The sequence below is a fragment of the Thalassophryne amazonica genome, chromosome 8, assembly GCF_902500255.1.
Source record: "Thalassophryne amazonica chromosome 8, fThaAma1.1, whole genome shotgun sequence".
Classification (NCBI taxonomy): domain Eukaryota; kingdom Metazoa; phylum Chordata; class Actinopteri; order Batrachoidiformes; family Batrachoididae; genus Thalassophryne; species Thalassophryne amazonica.
The window spans coordinates 83,541,973-83,566,420 of NC_047110.1; the positions used below are offsets into that span (position 1 = coordinate 83,541,973).

General features: G+C 38.9%; 1 protein-coding gene and 1 long non-coding RNA gene across 2 annotated transcripts in view; one reads left to right on the top strand and one right to left on the bottom strand.

Annotated features, from left to right (window-relative positions):
* pamr1 (peptidase domain containing associated with muscle regeneration 1) overlaps positions 1 to 4,999 on the bottom strand; it is a 67,308-nt gene extending 62,309 nt beyond the window's left edge. The window contains exon 1 of the mRNA XM_034176847.1: positions 4,690 to 4,999. Coding sequence (XP_034032738.1) covers positions 4,690 to 4,843 — 154 coding nt within the window. The 5' untranslated portion in view covers positions 4,844 to 4,999. The remainder of the gene's footprint in view (positions 1 to 4,689) is intronic.
* Positions 1,464 to 23,598, top strand: LOC117516000. The gene is made up of 3 exons (XR_004562277.1): positions 1,464 to 1,583; positions 15,059 to 15,065; positions 23,583 to 23,598. It is a non-coding gene; the product is annotated as an uncharacterized LOC117516000 (long non-coding RNA).
* Positions 23,599 to 24,448: the final 850 nt, after the last annotated feature.

Below are 24,448 nucleotides of genomic sequence, written 5' to 3' on the forward strand. Positions count from 1 at the left end.
GACAACAAATATCTAAATGTAGCCTGATGCCATACATTACATCCCAGTGATCACCCTGTAGATAACTTTTTTAAAAAACCAGGATAAAACCACAAACTGATTAAATTTATTACTATGCGATCCGATATTGAAAGGGTATGAATATCCAAATATTTAACTTGGCATGAATTCTTCCACAAGACATGATGTGATTTTTCCTAATGTTCTTTATATAATCAAACCTTCATCTTTTCGCCCGTGAGCCCAACAACCAGTGTCACGGACATTTTCCACACACATTTTGGCCAAACACGCCATGATCTGAGCATTTGTTTACTAGACAGAAGCATAAATACATGAAGAACACAACACCTTGGGACTGATATGTACAGATGTAGACACTAATGATAAAAAAAACAACTTTTGTTTTACACAGCCTGCAATTATATGTTTCAGTGTGGTTCTTTTGGCTTTTCTGTCATTCAAATTCACGGGTTGCTTCTATACTCTGCTACTTCACAAGTCACATAGTTCAAAGACCTTATATTTCTTGCAACTTCCTGCTTATTAGAACACTTCTTATTATTTACATCAACTTTTTGGTTCTCATTTATTCAAGCTTTCTATTTTTAAAACAATTAATGCAATTCACTGCAACTTCCTGCTCCTCAGAGCGGTTCATAACAATAACTGATTACAGCAGCTTCCTGTTTCCTCTGAGTATTTCACACTGTCCTTCACTGTAACTTCCTGGTCCTCAGAGCAGTTTGTAAGAATAATTGGCTACAGCAGCTTCCTGTTTCCACTGTGTATTTCACACAGTTTATCTTTCACTGCAACTTGCTGTTTGTTTATTGGTTACTGCAACATCCTGTTTCCTCTGAGTACTTTATAGAATTTATCATTCACTGCAACTTCCTGCTCCTCAGAGTGATTCATAAGAATAATTGGCTACAGCAGCTTCCTGTCTCCTCTACATATTTCACGCAGTTTATCCTTCACTGCAACCTGCTGCTTGTTTATTGATTACTTCAACATCCTGTTTCATCTGAGTAATTCACAATGTCGTCTTTATTGCACCTTCCTGTTTTCTCTGAGTACTTCTGAAAGTTTTGTCATTATTCTGCCCGTTCTGGACTCTTGTTATGGTTTTGTCTCATGTCTGTCTCTATGGCCTCCCTCTTTGATCCTTGGTCTTTGATTTTGTTATATTGAAGTCACTGGTTTTGTTTTCTGTTTATCATACTTTAGCCATGTGTCTAGTTCCATTCTAGTTTCTGTCCAGCCTTTGTTTTTCTCCATTGTGTAATCATTAGTTGTATCATCTATTATTCTTTTGCCGCATGTGAGTTCCATTCTAATTTTGTCTTGGCCTTTATTTTCTTATTGATCCCTTTTTAGTTCTTACATTTGTTTCCCGCTTTCATTCTTCATTTCTTGGTATTGGGTCTTCTTTATTTTATTTCTTATTTATTAGGACTTGGGTTTTGTTCATCTTTGGTTTTGGTATTTTGTTTAGATCACTGTGGTTTTAGGTTTATCTTTTAGTTGGGTCCTGTTCACTATGCTTTTGTCTGAGTGCATGCTCTTGTCTGGTGTTCAGGGTTTGGTATGGGTGTGTCTTGCCCCCCTTCTTGATTGTTCCCTCACACCTGTGTCTCGTTTCCTAATCACCACCTTTTCTATTTAAGCCCTTTGTGTTTGCCTCCTCTCTGCCAGTTCGTTGAATTTACATATGCTTTCCAGCCTTTTTTCTCAGTCCCCGTTCTGCTGCCTGCTGTTTACACTCCAGTTACCTCAGACAGCAATTAGTCCACAATTATTACTTGTTTACCGTAATAATGGCACACATCAGAAGTAAAGACAGCACATACACATTTGATATTGTTTATGTGCACTAAGTTTGAAGAAGTCCATTATCCGAATTGAGGCAAGTGGGTGAAGGTCATGCAGCAACCCTGAGATGCACCACCGTCAGCTTGGGGGGAGGAACGGGGACCAGCTGCAGCTAAAACTGCACCACCCCCGCAGAAGGGGAAAGGAATGACGTGAGCAGAAGCTGGAGTGGGGATCGTTTGATGGGGGTAGGAGGAGGATGGGGGAGGGAATGGAGCATGTTTCAGTCTTTGTCCATGTGTAAGTCAGTTTATTGTCTTTGTGGGTGGAGATAAGAAAGGAGCCGAATAATCTCACCAAGGCCTGAAGACATTCCTCTGGAGGAAAACAGTCGGGCAATTTGTCCTTCAGGCTTGATAAGCCTGACGTGTTGTGATTTGAGCAGTGAAAAACAGTTTTTACAGCTTCACTAGAACAACCAAATCCCAATTATGAATTAAGAATATTCCCCGGCCTTCGAAATCTTCAACTTCATCTGCAAAGCACCCATGTGCTCCAAGATGTCATCCAATTTGCGTCTGAGTTCAAGAGTCATCGCAGTCTGAGAATGCACTGCCTTGCCAACTTCGTTAATCATGACGGACAAGCGAGGGGCTGTGGTTCTTGATGCCACCGTCTTGCCAATTTTCTGGTAGATCAGGGCAGCACATAAGCCAAAAAGTACCAGCCCTGCTACCATAACACCAAAAATGAATAAATCCTCGACATCCTCAACGGAGAAAGGCGCCAAGGGTGCAACACACCAAGACCCCCAGGAGTCGAGAACATAGCCCGCAAGATACGTTCCAACTGGGCAGGTAGGATCCCCCGCTCCTGACCTTCTTGTAGAAAAAATGGTGTCAATAGCGTTCAGAGACCAGCTGATCAGTTCCATGGTAAATCCAATAGTAGTCCAATAGATCCAGTATCCAATATAATTTGAGGAATTCACAGTCTGGTAAAGTAGGGACTTGAAGGTTAAAGCAGAGTGCAGAGATAAGGGAGAGTGGAGGAGATGCGACCGCCCTCGTCGGAATCCCAAGTTGATATTGTATTTTGACCCTGCCTTGTTTTTTGACTTTGATTTTGTCTCTGCCACTGAACTTTACTACTTTGTGTATTTTTGACCTCTGCTTGCTTCTTGGACCATGCCTCAGCCTCTCGACTATCTGCTACCTCCACCTTGCTGCTTGACCACCTGTGTACCAAAGCTCTGCCTGTCTTCTTTATTAAACCTTTTGTCTTACTCCATCAGCGTGTGAGAGTTTGCATTTGTATCCTACCCCCTTTGAGCCATGCCTCTGCCAAGTTTATCATTTACTGCAACTTCCTGCTCCTCAGAGCAGGTGACACCATTCACTGCTTACTGCAACTTTCTGTTGCATGGAATCTACATATTCAGTTGTGTGTAATTAGCTTGTAGTTTACATTACAGCTACATATGTTGTTTTTTTTATTGTTAATGTATTTATTTATGAATTGTTCTTACAGACATAAAATTTTTGTCTTTATGTTTTATCATGTAGAAGCACTCAGTGTTTTTGGCTGAAAGTGCTATATAAATACATTTATAATTATATATGCCAATGTTAAACCCTTACATACGGAAGAGCGATGAAGCTGTCCGGTGAGGGACATAAACACATCTACACATTTTTAACTAGAATGTACACTGTTGCAACACTTGAGTGGAACAGACACATACAAATGAATTCTTTGTGATTCAGTGACAACATAATATATGGTTCTTTGTGGCATTAACATTTAGTCAATTCTATCCAAAACTAAATTACCTTATCCTTCACTTTCTAAATGAATTTGATATTTTGAAGGTCAAACAAGGTCAACGGTCATATTACCAAAAGAAAGGTAATATATGGCTTGATATTAGTGTTTAATAGTTCTCAATGGTGTATCTGTAACCAGTTACTCCATAGCCATTCTAAATGCGTTATCCCCTATATGCTGAATAACCACTGGGCCAAAATTTTGACCTTGGCCTCTAACCTCAACTTTTGAGATATTTTTCTCAAAATTATACCACTTTGTCATTGGCTGATATTTAGTCAGTCAAAGTTTGATCCCAATCAGATCAAAACTTCGAGTTATTTTGTTCACACAAGGACAAACAACTGAACATAGAAGACTGAAAGCAATAACCCTACATGTGCTATTGCTGCGTGGGGGCGTAACTGTAACTGTACTATTTTCATGTTGCTCAACAGAAATCATCCATCATCAGCTGATTACACACGATTACTGAACAACACTGACTCAGCTGACAGCAATATCAGAAGGTAAATCTGCCAGAGGGAATTCTCTTAATCACCGCTCACAGCTGTACTGTCTGTGTACTTCATGTTGACTCGGGTTGTGAGGTGGAACCACACAGGAGGGCAGTATTTTGGTTTCTCAGTTGAGGAGGAGAAGAGTGTGGTATACACATTACCACGGACAGCGCGGCTGACTCAAACATGACTCATGTCTTCCGGCAGCAGGTCAAGCGATCATCCAGGGTAAACAGGCAGAGCTGACCTCAGGCAGAAGAAACCTAAAAGACGAACGTTTAAGGAGAAGAGTGGACACAAAACGGAGTCCGTGCCAAACTTCATCAGCTCAACTCTCCACCTCTGGCGCACAACAAACAATTTCTTTGCTCCCTCTTGAACAGCCTGGATTTCACATCACTCTCTGCTAGTCTTCTTTTACGAGGGGATGGAAGAGTGCTGATGCCGGCATTTAGAGAACAAAGGCAAACAACCGAAGTAATGTGCTAAAGTTCAGAGAGATAGAAAAACAAAAAGAGCAAAGGCTGAGACTTTGCCGGTGTCTTACCATACGGCCAGGCTGTCCCTCGGGGCAGGGAGGCGAAGATGACAAGGGAGATGAAGAGGAACCAGCCCTCCTTTCCAGAGATAAAGCTGTGGGTACAGGCGATCGTGCGGGTGCCCCCAAGGCTTTGCCCCAGCTGCAGTCCCGCAGACAGCATGCTGCAGTCTGGAACTGTGTTTACTTTCTGAACTCAGCTGACATCACCTTCTCTCGCCCCGTTCAATCCTTCCCTCCCTTCCTCCCTCCATCTCTCTCTCCTCTCCCCCTTCCTCATTCTCTCACTTCTCACTTTTGGCTTCAGATTACAGCCCAGCCTCACCAGGACTTCCACATGTATTCGTCTCCCAAAACATCCCTCTCACAGAGACCGCTCCGAAGGATGGGCTGTGGTGGCCGGTGCCCCCTCCAACATTTTTTTTTTTTCTTGTCATTGAAGAATTTCTGGTAGAGAGAAGTGTGTTGATTCTAAATTAGCATACAAAACTGTTGGTCCAAAAGGAATTCCAAATGAGATTATCATGCAAAATGTGAAATATGAAGAGTATTTCATCTGAAATTTTTATCACTGAGTAAGCTTTCAAGGTGTTCATCTTTGGAAAAAGCTCCTCACTGATTTCAGAACACAAATCAGGCATGTTATTTCTAACTTTATCCGAGTGAGAGTTATCTCTAAACTATATAATTTAATACAGCAATATAATCACTGACCTTTGATCCTGATTGTTTGCTTTTTATCCTAATCAGTGAGCTTTGATCATAATATTTGACCTTGGATTCTGTTTAATCATCTTTTATCCTGATTGCTGATCTTTGAGCCTCGCCAAAGAAGCTGTTGTCGTCATTCTTTGTTTGTTGTCTCTCTCTTTCTTTGATCTTGATGACTAAGGCCTCTTTGAGCCTCGCCAAAGAGGCTGTTGTCGTCATTCTTTGTTTGTTGTCTCTCTCTCTTTCTCTCTCTCTCTTTCTTTGATCTTGATGAGGATCAAACAAATCAGGGTCATGGGAGAGATCATGTCCTTGATCATAACAACTGAATGTAGTTCCTGATTGCTTGTTGCTTGATCCTGTAATTAACACCAAAGGAATCCAGATCAAAGGTAAAACAAGAATAAACGGAATCGTGATCAAAAGTCAAAGATAAAGGCCAGATCTGCCCCTTGATCAGGATCAAAGAAGTCAGACTCAAAGGTCAATGGTAGATCAGTATTAAAGGAATCAATTAGAAGAAATATGTTCTGTTTTATGAGGATCACAAGAATTAAAGAAAGATCAAAGGGAAAATCCATCCCTTGACAAAGGCCTGTAGCAACAGACCCAGGGTCTACTTCTCAGTCAAATTTTGTTGAAATCCTTCCATATGCTTTTGATACTGATGCTGGGAAAAATAAAGGCAACATCCACCCCTTGATCTAATTCCACACTAAACATCATCAACTCTTCCTTGGCCCAAAGCCAAACTATCCACTAAATTTCCCAGAAAACCATTGATATCCTTTTGAAAGATCATGCTGACAGGCAAATGCATTAAAAACATAATATCCTCAGGGGAGGTAATGAGGATGTCAAAATCCATCCATTTTCTATACCAACTTACTTCAGTTAAGAGTCACGGTGGGGCTGGAGCCTGTGGATATCTCAGTAAAATGAAAAATATTGTATGGGCATGTTTTTACACATAGTCATAAATCTTTATCTACTACACATCTGATTTGATTCATCAGATGGAATTTAATGAAAACACAAGGCAGGAGGCTCCAGATCCGTTTTTAGAACTATTGCTTTTGTAACAGCAAAGTTGACTTTAAAAGGCTTCACAAAAATAATAAAATTGCTCGTTATAGTTTGAAGAATTAGGTTTACCGATTTCTGTTATTGTGTTTGGGAATGTGCACAACTGCTTGTTTGGTTGTGGTTTGAAATTTTAGTGCATTGATTAAGTTATATTGTTCGTGCACATTTCTTTGGTATTGTTGTTATGAGTATGTATGTATATATATATATATATTATATAATCTGTATACATTCTTGATTTTCTGTGGTGTAGGGGAGGGTATTTATAAGCTTTGCTTCTGCCTACTTTCTTTTGGCCACACTGATACACTGTTAAGTTGTTCTTTTTATGAGTTGTTGTTATTGTTCATCTGTGTGCCGAATAAATGAAATTCATGCATTCATTCACAAACGGTAAAAAGAACGTCGATGAAAATCCAGTTTTATTGTGTCACAGTTTGGACATTGTGTGGTCTCCTGGGTGTGTTTTACTTCTACTGGATGCTGCCCTGGAATATTTTTTCAGTGCATCCAGACAGTATTCACAATGCTTCCCTTTTTCCACATTTTGTTATGTTACAGCCTTATTCCAAAATGGATTAAATTATTTTTTTCCCTCATTTATTTATTCAAATATTTCTGCTGCTTTGAAGGTTCCAATGAGCAACGTGTCCTCCATCATCCATAAATGGAAGCCGTTCAGATCCACCAGGACTTTTCCTAGAGCTGGCCGCCCATCTAAACTGGGTGACTGTGGGAGAAGGGCCTTAGTCAGGGAGGTGATCAAGAACCTGATGCTCACTCTTCCAAAGCTCCAGCATTCCTCTGCGGAGAGAGAAGAACCTTCCAGAAGTATAACCATCTCTGCAGCAATCCACCTATCAGGCTTATATGGTACAGTGGACAGACAGAAGCCACTCCTTAGTAAAAGGCACATGGCAGCTCACCTGGAGTTTGCCAAAAGGCACCTGAAGGACTCTCAGACCATGAGAAACAAAATTCTGTGGTCTGATGAGACAAAGACTGAACTCTTTGGCGTGAATGCCAGGCGTCATGTTTGGGGGAAACCAGGCATCATCCCCACAAGGAAGCGTGGTGGCAGCATCATGCTGTGGGGATGTTTTTCAGTGGCAGGAACTTGGAGACTAGTCAGGATTGAGGGAAAGATGAATGCAGAAATGTACAGAGACATCCTGGATGAAAACCTGCTCCAGACCACTCTTGAATTCAGACTGAGGTGATGATTCATCTTTCAGAAACACAATGTCCACAGGCACACAGCCAAGATATCAAAGGAGTTGCTTCAGGACAACTCTGTGAATGTCCTTGAGTCACCCAGCCAGAGCCCAGACCTGAATCTGATGGAACATCTCTGGTGAGATCTGAAAATGGCTGTGCACCGACGCTCCCCATTCAACCTGATGGAGCTTGGGAGGTGCTCCAAAGAGGAATGGGCAAAACTGCCCAAAGATAGGTGCACCAAGTTTGTGGCATCATATTCAAGAAGACTTGAGGCTGTAATTGCTGCCAAAAGTACTGAGCAAAGGATTTTATCTTAATCAGTAAATTTACAAAAATTTCAAATGTCATTGTGGGGTGTTGTGAGTAAACTGTTGAGGGATAAAATGAAATTACTCCATTTTTGAATCAAACGTGGCAAAAAATGAAGTGCTGTGAATACTTTCTGGATGTAATGTAGGTAGTACACTTTCCCCACTGGCACTCTGACATGCAAAAGCTACAGAGAAGTTCAGATCAAAGGGGATTTGAATGAAAAAATAAAATAAAATAAGTATCCCAAGGAGTTTCCTAAAACATCAGGATTTAGGTCAAGACGAGAAGTCCATGCACTCGGACTGAAAGTTTTTTTTCAAGAAAATAAAGGGCTGAAGTCAGCAGGGTATGGAAAGAGCAAGAAAAAGGGAAAATCAAAGAAGAGTGGGGGAAAAGAAATATTGTCTGCCTTGCAGTGCTTTCTCCTTTCATCACCTCTCTACTGTTTGTCCAGATGCCTGGTGGTTTATTTTGAAAAACCCAAGGCCTTACCGTGAATGTGAAAACTGGCTTTTCCAGCTGCACATGGTCGACTGATTTTATGTCAACAGATACAAAAAATGCTGGCATTAGATTGTTGGTATATATGTTGCAATCAGTATATTTTGTAGCAGTTTGCAGGCTTAGTCTCAGGGTCGCAAGTGTGTGTGACACATCAGACTGTACAATGGGTCACATGTTACAAATGCAGAAAGAGCATCAGACCAACACTGTCAGCAGACTTCTTCTTCTCCCCCTTCTTCTTCTCTTCTTCTTCTTTTTTTTTGGGGGGGGGGGGGGGGGGGGGGTTGCACTAAAGCTATAAGTGACCATCTGAAATTATTTCCTGTTTCCCAAAATAAAAACTGAATGGATTCCAACAACAAGTGAGCTATGTTCATGTCATCCAGCTGTGAGGGCAGACGACCTATTGTTAGGGCTGATTTCACAACACCGATATCTGATATCTGGGCTAGAATTCCAAAAGCTGAAACTGTGTGGGTTTGTGTTTTAAGATGTTAATCTCTCCTCAAGGCGGGATAATTGATAACATGAGATCCTTTCTGCAAATTTTACGGGTCAATTTTGCATGCATCCAGAGGCAGACTTAAGGCTACAAGAACATAAGAAGGAACATAAGTTACAGTTCAGTAAGTCCTACATCTAGTTAAATGTCTGTACTCTGCAAAAATACATAAGTAAATGAATAAATATATAAACCCTCTTTGATTAAACTTTTAAAATTTAGTGTTTGGGTTGCCTTCAAATTTCATGTTGTCTGAACAAGAAAAGATAAGTTGATGTAAAAATGATTCAGCCATTGCAACACAGTATCACATCTTCTTGAATGAGTGCTCTGTGGATTTGTGGGGAGCAGGCCCGGATCCAGACCGGTTTGGACCGATGCAGTTGCATCGGTCAAATTTTTTTTACGCATCGTTCGTCATCAGTCAAAAAAAAAAAAAAATCTTGAATAATCCCGAATAGTGCTGAACGTGTCCCCTTTGGTTTTCATGTCAACATATAGTCTGTAAATTATACAGATTTTTACAAGTTTCAGAGTCATACGGACATACAAATAAAGTTGGATAATTCAGGGTTTGGTCTGCAGCGGCTCTGTAATCAACCATTTCTGCAGCGTGACTCCACTTTGAAGCCGGTGAACCACTGAAGCAGTGTTTCGATTCAATGGCTCCATGGCTCTTTGATTCGCTGCTCTTCAGAAGCGGTAAGTCCGCTTCTTAACCCCTCTCAAAGCCATTAAAATATCATGAGTCACTTTTGTGTGTATTAAAGTCACTAACTGGGACTCTTGTCTTGTTGCAGTCAAGAAACGAGAATCGTCCTCCGCTTTGTTCACACAGCTCAAAACGCTGCGCGGCTCTCTGCCGAGACAGAGTCCGGTCGGAATTAATAACTTCAAAATGAATTGGCGCTTTAAATAAAATGACACCTCTTTCCAAACGTTGTAATACAGTCGACTAAAATGTTTTTTTTCTTTTCCTCCCAAAATGAAACGTGCTGTATTTCTTTATAAATTACATCCTGAAGTGAAGCACAGCAGCTGTAAGAGCTCAGCTCAGATATATGGAAAGACATTCATGCCAATAATGTCTGAAAGGAAATGCTTTTGACAAAAACTACAGACTTTGTTTACTCCTATTTATGTCCAGAGATCAAGGATCCACCATGTAGTTTATTATGTCCAGAGTTTAAGGGTCCAGTGACCAATTTCATATTTATTTACTTTAAGACTCAATAAAATGTTGAATTTCAATTCAATTTCAATTTAATCAGCTTCTAAAGCAGGGGTAGGCAACCTGTTCCAGAAAGAGCCATGAGGGTGCAGGTTTTCTTTGCAGCCACTGACTCCACCAGGTGATTTCACTGATTAACTGATTCCATCTGCTCAAAGTGATATTAATCAGTAAAATCACCTGGTGAGTCAGTGGCTGCAAAGAAAACCTGCACCCTCATGGCTCTTTCTGGAACAGGTTGCCTACCCCTGTTCTAAAGTGTCAAATCACAACAAAATGTAAATATACTAAAACAAATACATCACAATTGTACACATATCACAACTGTGATATGTGTACAACTGTGATGTATTTGTTTTAGTATAGGTAGTCATGGACATGATGAATATTGTTACCTGCTGGACTGTTTCTAATTTTGATTGGTATCAATGGAAAATGTCTTCTGTGAACTGTCTGTATCTCAATATATTATTATTAAGAATATATGCAGTCATATTTTTATTAATTTTATCAATTGAAAAAAAATCATATATAGATTCAGGTATAATTGAAAGATTTTGGCAATAAATTTGATCCTGTTTACAGTCAATTTTTGTTATAGTGTTTTTTTTTTGTTGTTTTTGATTTTTTTTTTTTTTTTTTAGGACATCATATTTATACAAATAAGAAGTGTTCACTATGGTCCATGAAGTATAATAAATATATTAAAAGAAGTGTGACAGTGTATGTTGCACACGAATAAAAGAATGAAGATTATTGAATAACAAGATGCGTACGATTTTTATTTTATCATTGGGCAAAAATGCATCTGTCAGATTTTCACTCTGGATCCAGCCCTGGGGAGCATGTCTTTTTTTTACAGTACTTAAACAAGCAGACAACCAGTCCATTGCCACCTCTTGAAAGTATCCCCCCCAGGTTATCATTACCCATTAAACAGTTGAAGAAATACAGAAACAGAAGTGGTAACAACGTATTTCACAGCAGAAGAAAAGAAGCAGAATTAGTTATAACCCATTCGACAATGGAAGAAAATAAACATAAGTGTAAAACATGAGCCATGGGAGCACACGGAGAGAGAGATTTTAAATGTAATTTGGTCAGAAGAATTAAGTCAACTTGAAAAGAAATAAAATTGTCTTCATTCAAACAAAACCATTTTGAAAATTCAACATCAGACCAACCAATCAATATGAAGTATGGAAAGATGCAGCCTACACCGGTTATAACGACAGAATGCACGCAAGTCCATGGAACGTCTTTCAAACTAAGGCAAAATTGCAATGCAAAACCAAGGTATTCGGACCAAACACGTGAAATATGATCATTAATACAGATCTTTTTGAACTGTAATGTGTGAACTTGCCCTCAGAGTCTGCTATGTTTGTCACTTATATTTGACTGGAGTAAAAAGCACAGTCAATTGCATTAAGGAATGTTTTTGGTTGGCACCATTGTAACTGTGGTGGGTCGAGGAGGGGAAAAAGTGCCTCCTGCCCAAAACACACAATAAAATCTAATTACTAACTGCATTAAGCTAGTAGTGCTGTAGGGGCCCCAACACGTTACCTCAGAGTAATGACTTATTTTGTATATCTTGACATTATTTACAGGGTTTTAAGGCTATTTGTAAAAATCACAGCCCTAAAAGGTGCTCTGAATGCTTCTCTATTAATAGTTTTAGAACTGACTTTGCGTTTGCTTGTGTTGCATTTAGAGTCTCAGCGTTCTCAAGGGTCAGACAAAAAAAGGTGTTTAAATCCAGAGCCATGTGGTTTTCATATTAAACATTCTAATCGCGTCTCATTTCCATAGTTACACTGTGAACACAGAGCAAACACGAGCACTCATGCTAGAATGCAGGGACTTCTTTTTTCCTCTATTAAATGGTGTCAATCTTCCATGGCTTCATCTGCAGTCTCCATTAGGTGGATGGAAACGAGGCCGGCTGCACAGTAGGCAACAAAGAGGTCTGCAACCAGCCGCAGAGCAGATCAAGGAGCACAGTGCCATGATTAAATGCACTTCACTAACTGATTGTGCAGCATGTGGCAAACCCAAAGCCAAGTGTGCTCTCACTTCAGCGCTGCACTTACCAAAGAGACACGTTGGTTTTATGAGCTCTTGTGAGATTAAATGTTCTGTCCACCCAGATGCTGCGTTGTTGTTATCTGTCCCTAAGGAGGAACAGGCCTCTGTCTCTCCATCAACGTCAGCTACAAACGTTAATAACTCAAAAATGACTGGATGGATTTCCTTCAAACTTGGTGCGATTACCTGCATCTAGAAAGTGTTCACAGCGCTTCACTTTTTCTACATTTTTTAATGTTACATCCGTATTCCAAAATGGATGAAATTCTTTTTTCTTTTTTTTTTTTTCAAAACTCTACACACAATACCCCAGAATGACAACAAATTTTGTTTTTAGATTTTTGCAAATTTATTAAAAATAACCTAAGGAATCACATGTACATAAGATAAGATCAACTTTATTTACCCCGAAGGAAATTATTTTGTCAGAGTACCGAAACAGTAAACAGTGAACAATGTTTGTTTGTTTGTTTTTAAGTATTAGAAGTATTCACAACCTTTACCATGAAGCTCAAAATTGAGCTCAGGTGCATCCTGGTTCCAGTGATCATCCTTCAGATGTATGTTTCTACAGCTTAATTGGAGTCCACCTGGGGTCAATTCAGTTGATTGGATATGATTTGGAAAGGCACAGATCTGTCTACATATAAGGACCCACAGTGGTCAGAGCACAAATCAAGGATGAAGTCAAATGAATTGTCTGTAGACCTCCAAGATTGCCTCAAGGCACAAATCTGTTAAAGGGTACAGGAACATTTCTGCTGCTTTGAAGGTCCCAGGTATTATTTGGATATATACCAAGAGGTGATTTGATTTGGGAGTAGTTTGGTCAAAGGTCAAAGAAAACTTGGTCCAAAAACAAAACCTTTTTTTCAACAACCAAGAAGCATAGATGGACCAGACCTGGTGGGAATATTACTTGGCTAGATATCAAGAGATGATTAGATTTTTGGGAAACATAAAAGGTCAAGGTCAATTAAACATGGTCTGAGAAACACCTCTTTTTTTTTGTTTTGTTTTTTTTTCATATCTCAATGACCATGAAGCCTAGATAGATGATCTAAAGCATAGATGAATTGGCAAAATATTTTGGATTGATTAGAATGGATGACTTTATAAGAACTTCACACAGAAATCAGACAATGAAGTCATACATAGTCAAAAAACCACAAAAACAAGGAGTGGGCTCACACCATACAATTTACAGTGGCTTGCAAAAGTATTCAGCCCCTTGGTATTTCATGCATTTTAATTTGTTTATGGCGTTTCAAATACAAAAAGTAAATCAGGCTTCTCAATACAGTGGTCCCTCGTTATAACGCGGTTCACCTTTCGCGGCCTCGCAGTTTCGCAGATTTTTTTTAGTCCAATTTTGCATGCTTTTTTTTTTTTTTAAATACAGCGCATTGTGTTCTGCGTTGTCATCAAGCAGGCTGGTCGCGGCACCGGTCGGCATCACCGCGAAGGGAGAGCATGCGCATTGTGTTCTGCGTGTGTCTGTTTATAAGAATCTTCTTGCCCAGAAGAAAAAAGAGCGCCAACAACTACCCATAACTGTGTTCTTCACTCGGAAAAAGACACCTGCACCGAGGTGTCACTTAGTGGAAAAAGACGCAACAGCGGAGCAGCACCAGGATGCAGCGGCGCGATCAGAGGAACTGTGAAATACTGGTGAGTCACTATTAATAATTTATGTGTCCAACCTCGTAGGTTGATCGTTAAAATTAAATTTGTTAGTTCTAAAAGCCATCATAATTATTTATGGGAAAACGTTCTATTTTTATTTCTCAAACAAATGTTTGGGCCTGAAAACAGGTTTTGATCTTTGGTTTCATTCTATAATACTGGACTTATTTTTCTACTAAGGTTTGTACTTTGAGAGTGTTTACACACGAGAGAAAAGTGAGAAAATGTTAATGCCTGTTTGAGAAAAGTGTATAAAGTGTGTAGTGAGGGGTTTTACAGCCTTAAAACATCTATAATAATTGTAAAAAATAACGCTGACTACTTCGTGGATTTCTCCTATTGCGGGTTATTTTTAGAACGTAACTCTCGCGATAAACGAGGGACCACTGTATAAAAATTTCTAACATGATCTTCCTCAGACTCAAACTGAAAACAAATCTCTACAACTTGATATAAATGAATTAAAAATAGAAAAGCCATGATGATAGGTTGCATAAGTAATCATCCCCTTTGGTATAATACTTGTAAATAATCAGTTTTATTGCCAGTTTTCTTCAGACAATTCAGGAGATGAATACATGAACATTTCCAAGTCACTGAATATGTCTTGAACTTTATTTACATCAGTTATGAAGAAATACAAACAATATGACACTCTATGGTAAATCTGTGTGGAGTAGACAGTTCTCAAAAACTGAGTGACTGTGCAAGAAAGAGAAGAGTGAGGAAAGCCACCAAGACACCCAAACAGCCCAGAAAAAGTTTTAGGCTTCTTGTGGCCGCTGTATCAAACTAGAATTTTGAGAGCTGACATACCAAATATGGTGTAATGATACATTGTGAATCATGATAATCTTATCCTGAAGCATGTGTTGAATTATTATACGAGGTCTATTAGATAATAAACCGACCCTTTTATTTATTTTTTAACTATATGGATTTGAATGACGTGCGATTACACCAATCATGCTTGAACCCTCGTGCGCATGCGTGAGTTTTTTCGCGTGTCGGTGACGTCATTTCCCTGTGGGCAGGCCTTGAGTGAGATGTGGTCCCGCCCTCTCGGCCGAATTCCTTTGTTTCACACGCTGCTCGAGACGGCGCGCGTTGCTTTATCAACATTTTTTCTGGACCTGTGAGGAATATCCGAGTGGACACTATTCGAGAAATTAAGCTGGTGAAAGGTTTAACGGCTGATGAGAGATTATGGGGTGTTTCTGTCGGTGTAAGGACTTCCTACAGAGCGGAACGTCGTGCAGCGCTTCCAGGCGCCGTCGGCGGCCTGTTTCGAGCTGAAAACATCCTAATTTAAGGCTTAATTCACCCAGGACGTCGTGAGAGAACAGAGAAGATTCAGAAGAGGCCGGCATGAGGACTTTATGCGGACATTCCACTGTTTAAGGACATTTTGTAATGAAAGACGTGCGCGCAAATTCGCCGAGTCGTTTCCGTGACGACTCGGCAAATCTGTGTGCACCGTGACAGGAAAAACACCTCCGTGTTGAAAACAATTTGTAAAATTCAGGCGGCGTTTGGTGGCTTTCAACAAGTGAGTAACTGAGAAATTGTTTAACAGCTTGGGCATGTTCCAACTTGCCGTTAAGGTTTCCAATGGAGGTGTTTTTCCTATCGCGACCCCCCGCGGTCGGGTCCGGCCCGACATGCGACTCTGCCCGCACGTTCTTTCATTACAAAATGTCCGTTAACAATGGAATGTCCGAATAAACTCCTCATGCCGACTTCATCTGAAAGTTCTCTGTTCTCTGATGACTTACTGGGTCAACAGAGCCGGAAATGTGGAAGTTTTCAACTTGAAACGGCGAGACGCTGCCGCCTCGAAGCGCAGATCGCCGTCAGGCGCCGTGGACCGTCCTTACGGCGACACTACCAGACCAAAATCTCTCATCAGCCGTTAAAATTTTTACCGAAAACCAGCTGAATTTATCGAATGGTGTCCACTCAGTTGTGCCTTACAGTTTTGAAAAAATTTTGATCAAACAAAGCAGCAGTCTCTGAGCCATTCCTAAACAATGAAAAAATCGATGACAGGGTGGGCCACTCCTCACTCAAAGACTGCCCACAGGCGAATGACGTAGCCGACAGGCGTGAAAAAACTCTTGCATGCCCACGAGGGTTCAAGCATGTCTGATGTAATCACACATGATTCAAATCCATATGGTTTTTGAAAAAAATAATAAGGTCGGATACTTTTCTAATAGACCTCGTATATATATTTTTTTCTGACTATCATGATACCATGAAAAGTCAGCTACTGCACAGAGGAAATAAATACCTACTGCAGAAGAATTTTTAAAATAGACAAATAGGAATCAGGTGACATCAGTTTGTTTCTTTAAAGTTAAAACATTCACCAGAGATTACTTTGTACTACATATTTAGTGGGACAGTGATGTAGTTATATATAATAGTCTCATTGAACCATAATGGATGTATTTTGATATGTATTGTATCGTGGAGCTAATGTAGCATTACACCCCTTCTAGCAATTGTTCAAAAATCATAACTATTATACTTCTGACTGCAGTGGTGAAAAGTAACTAAATACATTTACTCATCTGTTACATACAAATTTGAGGTACTTGTAATTTATTTGAGCATTTCTCATTTCTGCATCTCAGAGGCAAATGTTTTAGTCTTTACTCCACCACATTTAACTGAGAGCTTTAGCTTCAAGTTAGTCTGTAGACTCAGATAATGTATCATCAATAAATAATACTGTATCAAAAAGGCATCATTGTTAAACACCATTCAAAAATGGTGTGGTGGGGCAGCTCAAATGATGGGTTTTAGCGTGAGAAGAGGGAGGGGGTACAACTTCAGCCGGCTTTACCTGCTACCCTCCAGTCCAGGCTATTTAAATGAGGTTGGCAGGAAAAAGGCAACAAAATATATCAGAGTTGACATTATGATGGTGACCTTGGCATAGATGATATTTTGAAAGTGGTATGAAATGACACATGAAGGTTAAAAGCAGCCCAAATGGACTTGAAAATACTCCAAAAAAAAAAAAAAAAAAAGTGCACAGACACATTTGGCATTTCATACTATGAGCCTGCAAATGCATCTTTGGATATTAAAGTGAGCTATAGTGGCTCATAATGATCGTCACTTCCAATCAAATTCAACAAACTTGAATATATTCTAAGTGTTTAAATATGTATTACATTTACTTTACAGTCTCAGTCGATTTTGGCTCACGTGTCGGTCTTTTATGTTGATTGTACCCATGTTCAACTGCTTTGAGTTTGACTTTGTTTCATTCTAAAAGTCAGATCAAAGGTGTTAGGCATTCCACTCTTTCTCGCAGTTGCCATGTTTGTGAAGAGTCGTGTGTTCTCGAAAAAAGTGAAAATAAAAAGTGAAACTCAGTCTGTGAGTCATAACCACAAGATTAGGAGCAAAAAGCAGAAGAATGAGTGACAGATATCATATTTTGGGAGGAGCTTTTTTCAGCGACTGCTCAGAGTGAGGCCAGGCGGAGCTGAGGCAGCGGGCCGGCCACGGGTATTTTATTTGTAGGATATGTCTTGTAAGATGTAAATTTTCAGCCATTCAGAAAGTCCGTACCCACTACATTACTCACATCATTAGCATACGATTAATATACCAATACATACCCAGGGAAACATGAACAATCACTGGCCACAAGGCTGCAATGCATTCTGGGTAAAATGTACTAGTCAATAAATGTGTCCTTATTTCTGCAGCCTGCAATGCTTTAATGCTACTGCTGTGGAGAACATGTTGAAGTTTCTTAGAGCTTGTTAAAATTATGTCCGTATGTGTTTTTGATATCTAAATTATGAAACATGACACCATAAGTGAGTGATTAGTTTGTTTTACATACTTCAAAATCCTCAGCTTTGTGTAGGTGGAGTGTAGTGATGTTGGAATAATCCCAGAAATTTCTTGTTTGTTCACAAAAAGCAGATAATTTAATAACTTAATTTTTTTCTAGAGAATGGCTTGTTGTGCATTTCAATGTTCAAACTGACGTATCACTCCATAAAAAGTTTTCATTTCTTTTTTGGAGTGATACGTTAGTTGAAATAACATTCAACTAATGCATCACTCCATAAAAAAACATTATATGAAAACACAAAGTTATCTAAATTAATGTATCACTCACTACAAAAAGCTTTAATTTATTTTATGGAGTTTAAATAACTTTAAACTAACGTAAACTAATGTATCCTTCCATAAAAAAACACTAGAGAACAGTTATTTACTAATGTATCACTCCCTAAAAAACACTATATAAAAACACAAAGTTATTTAAACTATCATGTATCACTTCATAAAATAAAAAGATTTCATTGTTTATGGAGTGATATATTAGTTTGAACATTGAAACACAGAACAAGTGAGACTCCTGAAAAATTTCAATTACTAGATTGTTTGCTTCTTGTGAACAAGTAACATAAATTTCTGGGATTATACCAACATCACTACATTCCATTAGCACGAAGATAAGCATTTTGAAGCTCATAATCCAGGCCAACCACTCACTTATGGTGTCATGTTGTTTCAGAATTTAGACATCAAAAACACCTACAGACATAATTTTAACAAGGTCTAAGAAACTTCATGTTCTCCACAGCAGTATCATAAAGCATTGCAATCTGTGGGAATAAGGACACATTTATTGACCACTACATTTTAACCAGAATGCATTGCATTGGTCCAACTTGAAGTGATGGCCAATGATTGTTCACGTTTTGCTGTGTATGTGTTGGCATCTTAATCGTATGTTACGATTAACATGCCATCATACTTGTAATGCTGCAAATGATGTAGTATGTACTGACTTTCTGATTGGCGAAGAATTTACATACTACAAGAAATATCCTATGAATAAAAAAAAACTTGTGGCAACGACCACAGTGAGAGAACCCTGAACCCTGAAATATTATTGGCTAACTTTAGCTTAGCCTTTAGCTGCAGAATCAATTACTCAGTGCAGCTGAGTGAACGTTTTATATTTGTAAGTTGTTTGATCCATTTTTATTTTCACCAAATAAATCTACACATTAGTTTCTTCAATTGTTACTGCTGTGACTACAAGAACAGTCTCACATTTAAATAACAGATTTTCTTCATTTTATTTTTTTTTAACTATCTAACAACCAGACTTTGTAGAAGATAACATAGTACTGTTTCATGTTTCTTTATATTTTAAGAAATATATTTCTTCACTTGTCCCACATCAGGAACATTTCAACATTTGCTGTGCAGAGAACCTTGTACAGATGCACTTCAGAACTTCCAGTGATGGAGCTCAACACCAAAACCTGAAGTGTTGTTTTTATAATAAATATTTATATTTATTTGTGGGGGTTTTTCCTGGTTATAATGCAGATATGAATGAATGAATCTACCAAACTTAAAAATGTACACATTACTTTTCATGCTATTTTATTTGTCTAAAATGTCCAAGGTTTATCATCATGTTACAGTTTTTACCAGCTGCTTAGACTCAAAAAGCGAATGCTTAGACTAAAACTTCAAATCCAAAACGTCTTGTAACAGCAGCTAAAACACAATGTGACAATACCTTAGACACATTTTCTGCTTTGCACTTTGCTTTACACATACAGTCTCCTACAGTAGACACTGAACTCAAAGTTAAAATACCTTGTTATCATTGGATAAACACTTTTCATAAAAATGCGAAACACATCTGGAAATACTTATGCACACATCCAAAAACACTGACAGAAAATTCACCACCAATCAGTCTGACCTTTGGCACTACAAATAGAGCTCAGGTAAAACATTTGATCAAATCTGCATTCATGGAGGCGATAAGACCCAGAGAGAAAGAGGACAAGGAAGACGAAGAGAGATACGTGGACAAAGACAAAGAAGACCAAGAAGGAGAAATGTTTCAGATGAAATTTGAGTAACTTTGGTGCACCATGTGATCAACCACGGCCTCACCACTGAGGGAAGCTGCACTCTAAAAAAAAAGGTGCTGTCTCAATAAGAAACACTGATGTAACAATTTGCATATATTTGTTCTTTTGTTATTTCAATTTAGTTATTTCATAATGCGACAAGACTTCTCTAGTTACCTAAGTTGAAATTACTTGACGTAGTGAAGTTACAGTAAAATAGCTTCTATGCATAACCTACCATCCCTGGTTCTCAAGATCAGGCACCTAAGTGACTCTACTCTACTCTTTTCTACTCTTCTATTTTACTCTTCCTTTTTAGATATTTAGATATACCTTAGTATACTCGCATAGTTCCACCTTATAATTGGAATATAACATATAAGATATACCTACTGAATTTTCATATAATCTATGCAAATTGTCGCATCACTTTTCTCATTGAGACAGCGGTTCAATTTTAGAGTGTGGACAAGGGGTCAACTCAAAGCCAAAGGGGTCAACTCAGCCACCACACAGTGGATAGTACTGTCCAGTGCAGTATCATTCTGATGTTACTGTACCATGTATGTAAACTACAATACTGTAAACACTTGTTTTCATTGTTTTGTGTTTTGAATTTAAACTGTACAGTGCTGTATCTTTCTTTCAGTATTTGTAAGAAATTTCTATTTCTTTGTAAAAATAATAATAATAATAATAATAATAATTAATTAATTAATTAATTAAAATAAAAGTTAAATAAAAAATAAATAAAAACTGGGAAATAACACTTTTGTTGCTAACTAACTGTTTGAGAAAAGTAAATCAAAATGTCACATCAGTGTGTTGCTGTTGATTTGTTAGGTTTTGATTGCAGGGTTTCATTTTGACAGAGCTGTGAGGAGTTCTACATCAAGTGTTGTGTCTCATCTTGCTTGTGTATAGAGTTTTGACACAGTGAGCCAAATTTTGCAAAATGTGTGTAACCAATCGGCAAAAACTGTAATCAAGAAATCATCTCATCTGAAACGACAGACAATTTATGGTTTGAATTTACAGATGGACATCAGAGATTTCTAAAGAAGCTTTGAGTTTTCCTTAAAAATATTTTCATTACAAAATTTCAAATGTAAGAAACATTTTTACTTTCAAAATGTACAGTGATCAGAAATTAATCTTGAGGTTAAAAGAAACATTTGTAAGGATTTTCTTGAGAAAATTAGCAGTTCTGATGCTCCTGTGACACACGTGTCTGCACTGTGTCGTCTTCTGTGGTTTGGCCTGATGCCTCGCTTTTACTGAATGTGCGAAGCTACGTCACAGCGCACAGCAGTGAAAGTTGGACTGAGTTGAACGTTGACTGCAGTGAGTTTGACGTCAAGTGGTGGTGCGTGCTCCCAGTGGAACATTGTGCAAGCTCAGTTTTTGCACACCGCATTACCATGAACTGTTTGCTCAACGTGCCATTTGCTCATCGCACTGTTTGCATGATGCTTTTCATTGAAAATAATGGGTTTTACAGTGATGTATACCATGTTTGCGCACTCTGTGTTCAAGGCCCTTTAAGCAGCCTAGCTCTGCTGGCCATTAAGAGGATACTGGTCAAGTTCCTGGAAAAGGCGCCCACTTGATGCGATAGAGTCACAAACCATTCTTTGAAAAGGAATGGAGGGAGAATTTATGTATAAATAAATTGACAAATTTTATGGTGTAAGCCAACAATGGGCTTGTCATGGTTCTGCACCGTCATGGCTCCTGTTATAGGTTTTGTCCCCTTTCTTTGATCCACTGCCTGCCTTGACCCTTTCATAGCAGTTGTTGTTTTATTTTAGTCACTTGTTACGTCTCATATTAGTTTGATTCCGATTATCTCTTTTCTTGTTGCTATGCTGGCATAATTATTTGGTTTTTGGTTCTTCTTTAGTTTAGGTATTTGTTATCACGTTGTCGGCCTGTTTCGAGCTGAAAACATCCTAATTTAAGGCTTAATTCACCCAGGACGTCGTGAGAGAACAGAGAAGATTCAGAAGAGGCCGGCATGAGGACTTTATGCGGACATTCCACTGTTTAAGGACATTTTTTAATGAAAGACGTGCGCGCAAATTCGCTGAGTCGTTTCCGTGACGACTCGGCAAATCGGTGTGTGCCGCGACAGGAAAAACACCTCCGTGTTGAAAACCATTTGTAAAATTCAGGCAGCTTTTGATGGCTTTCAACAAGTGAGTAACTGAGAAATTGTTTAACAGCTTGGGCATGTTCCAACTTGCCCGTTAAGGTTTCCAACAGAGGTGTTTTTCCTGTCGCGACCCCCCGCGGTCGGGTCTGGCCCGACATGCGACTCTGCCCGCACGTTCTTTCATTACAAAATGTCCGTTAACAATGGAATGTCCGAATAAACTCCTCATGCCGACTTCTTCTGAAAGTTCTCTGTTCTCTGACGACTTACTGGATCAACAGAGCCTGAAATGTGGAAGTTTTCAACTTGAAACGGCGAGACACTGCTACCTCGAAGCGCAGATCGCCGTGGGCCGTCCTTACGGCGACACTACCAGACCAAAATCTCTCATTAGCCGTTAAAATTTTTACCAAAAACCAGCTGAATTTATCAAATGGTGTCCACTCAGTTGTGCTTTACAGTTTTGAAAAAATTTTGATCAAACAAAGCAGCAGTCTCTGAGCCATTCCTAAACAATGAAAAACGACGAGAGGGTGGGCGACTCCTCACTCAAAGACTGCCCACAGGCGAATGACGTAACCGACAGGCGTGAAAAAACTCTCGCATGCCCACGAGGGTTCAAGCATGTCTGATGTAATCACACGTGATTCAAATCCATATGGTTTTTGAAAAAAATAATAAGGTCGGATACTTTTCTAATAGACCTCGTACATCTGGAGATCATCAGCATAGCAATGAAATTTAATTCCATGACCCCACTTATGCACTCGGTGCAGTGCTAATTTAACACTGCCAAATGTATTGTGCCTTTTTTTGCTTGTGTTTTTATAACAGTCAGGCACATATTGTTAGAGTATTTACATGGTCTCAGTGTTTGCTTTCCTTGTATCCCATTTAATTGCAGAAAGACATGCTACACTGTCAGGGCTTATTATGTGTCACGAAATAAACACAATGTTATGATGATGGCTGCGGAGCAACAGACCCTGTTACAAACTAAATCCAAAATTAATGCGACTATAAATACACAAACAGCTCAGGTATCAACTTGGTGCAGCGCTTCCTTCCACACCCTGCACTTTGCACATTTATTGCTCTTGTTTGTACTTCTTTCTTTGTAAAAGCCTCATTAATTGAGATTATCATAATGTAAAAAATCTGAATTTGAAATGGTGCAGTCATTACAAAAAAATATCATTTGTGTTGAGACTATTTAAGAGGCAATAACTAACCAGAAGAGAAAGCTTTCTCCAGCAGCAATGTTGGATAAAAGCAGAATTACGGAATGGAAGTGGTGCCCTATAAAATTTTGGTTTTCTGTTAATGGGCGTCGGGACCCTGTTTTCCACTTTAAAAGAGCTTATTTGTTCAAATTCTGGTTTCTCACATTGGTTGTTCCCTTTTTTCTTTGTGAAACCCACCTACCCAAAATGACCAAGTAATTTCCCCTTGACTGCCATTAAGACAGGAAGGGGACAAAAAAAGATGATGCAATGCACTAACCCTGTTGCCATGATGCTCCAAAACAAACTCTGTGTCAGAACACCATCTGTTTACAGAAAGAAAATAAAGTGAGCCCCCATGTGTTATCTTTAAGGAAAAACTATTTCATTTGCCAAAAGCTTTGCATTTTGTACCACCAGTTATACAGCTTCATGATGAAGTGGTATAGAGGAGGATTTTCTTATAAAGAAAACCTTAAAGTTCAGCTACAAATTACCAGAAAGTACATTGATGCATCTTTTGGTGAAAGAATATCTTTCTCTGCTTGACTCCACTATGAAGCTAAGAGTAGTGATGCAAAATGCAAAATTTGCACTTTGCACAATTTTACCAATCACAGCCACATAAGCCTGTAACTTCTTCTGGGTTGTCTGGGTGTCTTGGTGGCTTTCCTCACTCTTCTCCTTCTTGCACAGTCAATCAGTTTTTGAGAACTGTCTACTCCATGCAGATTTACCATACAGTGCCATACTGCTTGTATTTCTTCGTAATTGATGTAAATAAAGTCCAAGACATGTTCAGTGGCAGTTCTACCATCAGAGATCCTCATCCACAACTAATCATCTACTCATCAACTAATGATCTATTTGTTGAGATTTGGCGCTATATAAATGAAATAAATTGAACTGAATTGATCTACCACAAAAGACTCCAAGCTGTCGATGATGTTAAAAGGGGCAATACATGGTATTAAGAACAGGGGTATGTAAACTTTTAAACAGGGTCCTTTGTGTAGTTTCTGTTGCCATTATGATTTAAAAACAGTAAACACAGTTGTGTCACAATAAGTGGCTTCACCCAACCACTAACCATGAGTGGAAAAAAAGTTTTTGCATTATCATTCTTAT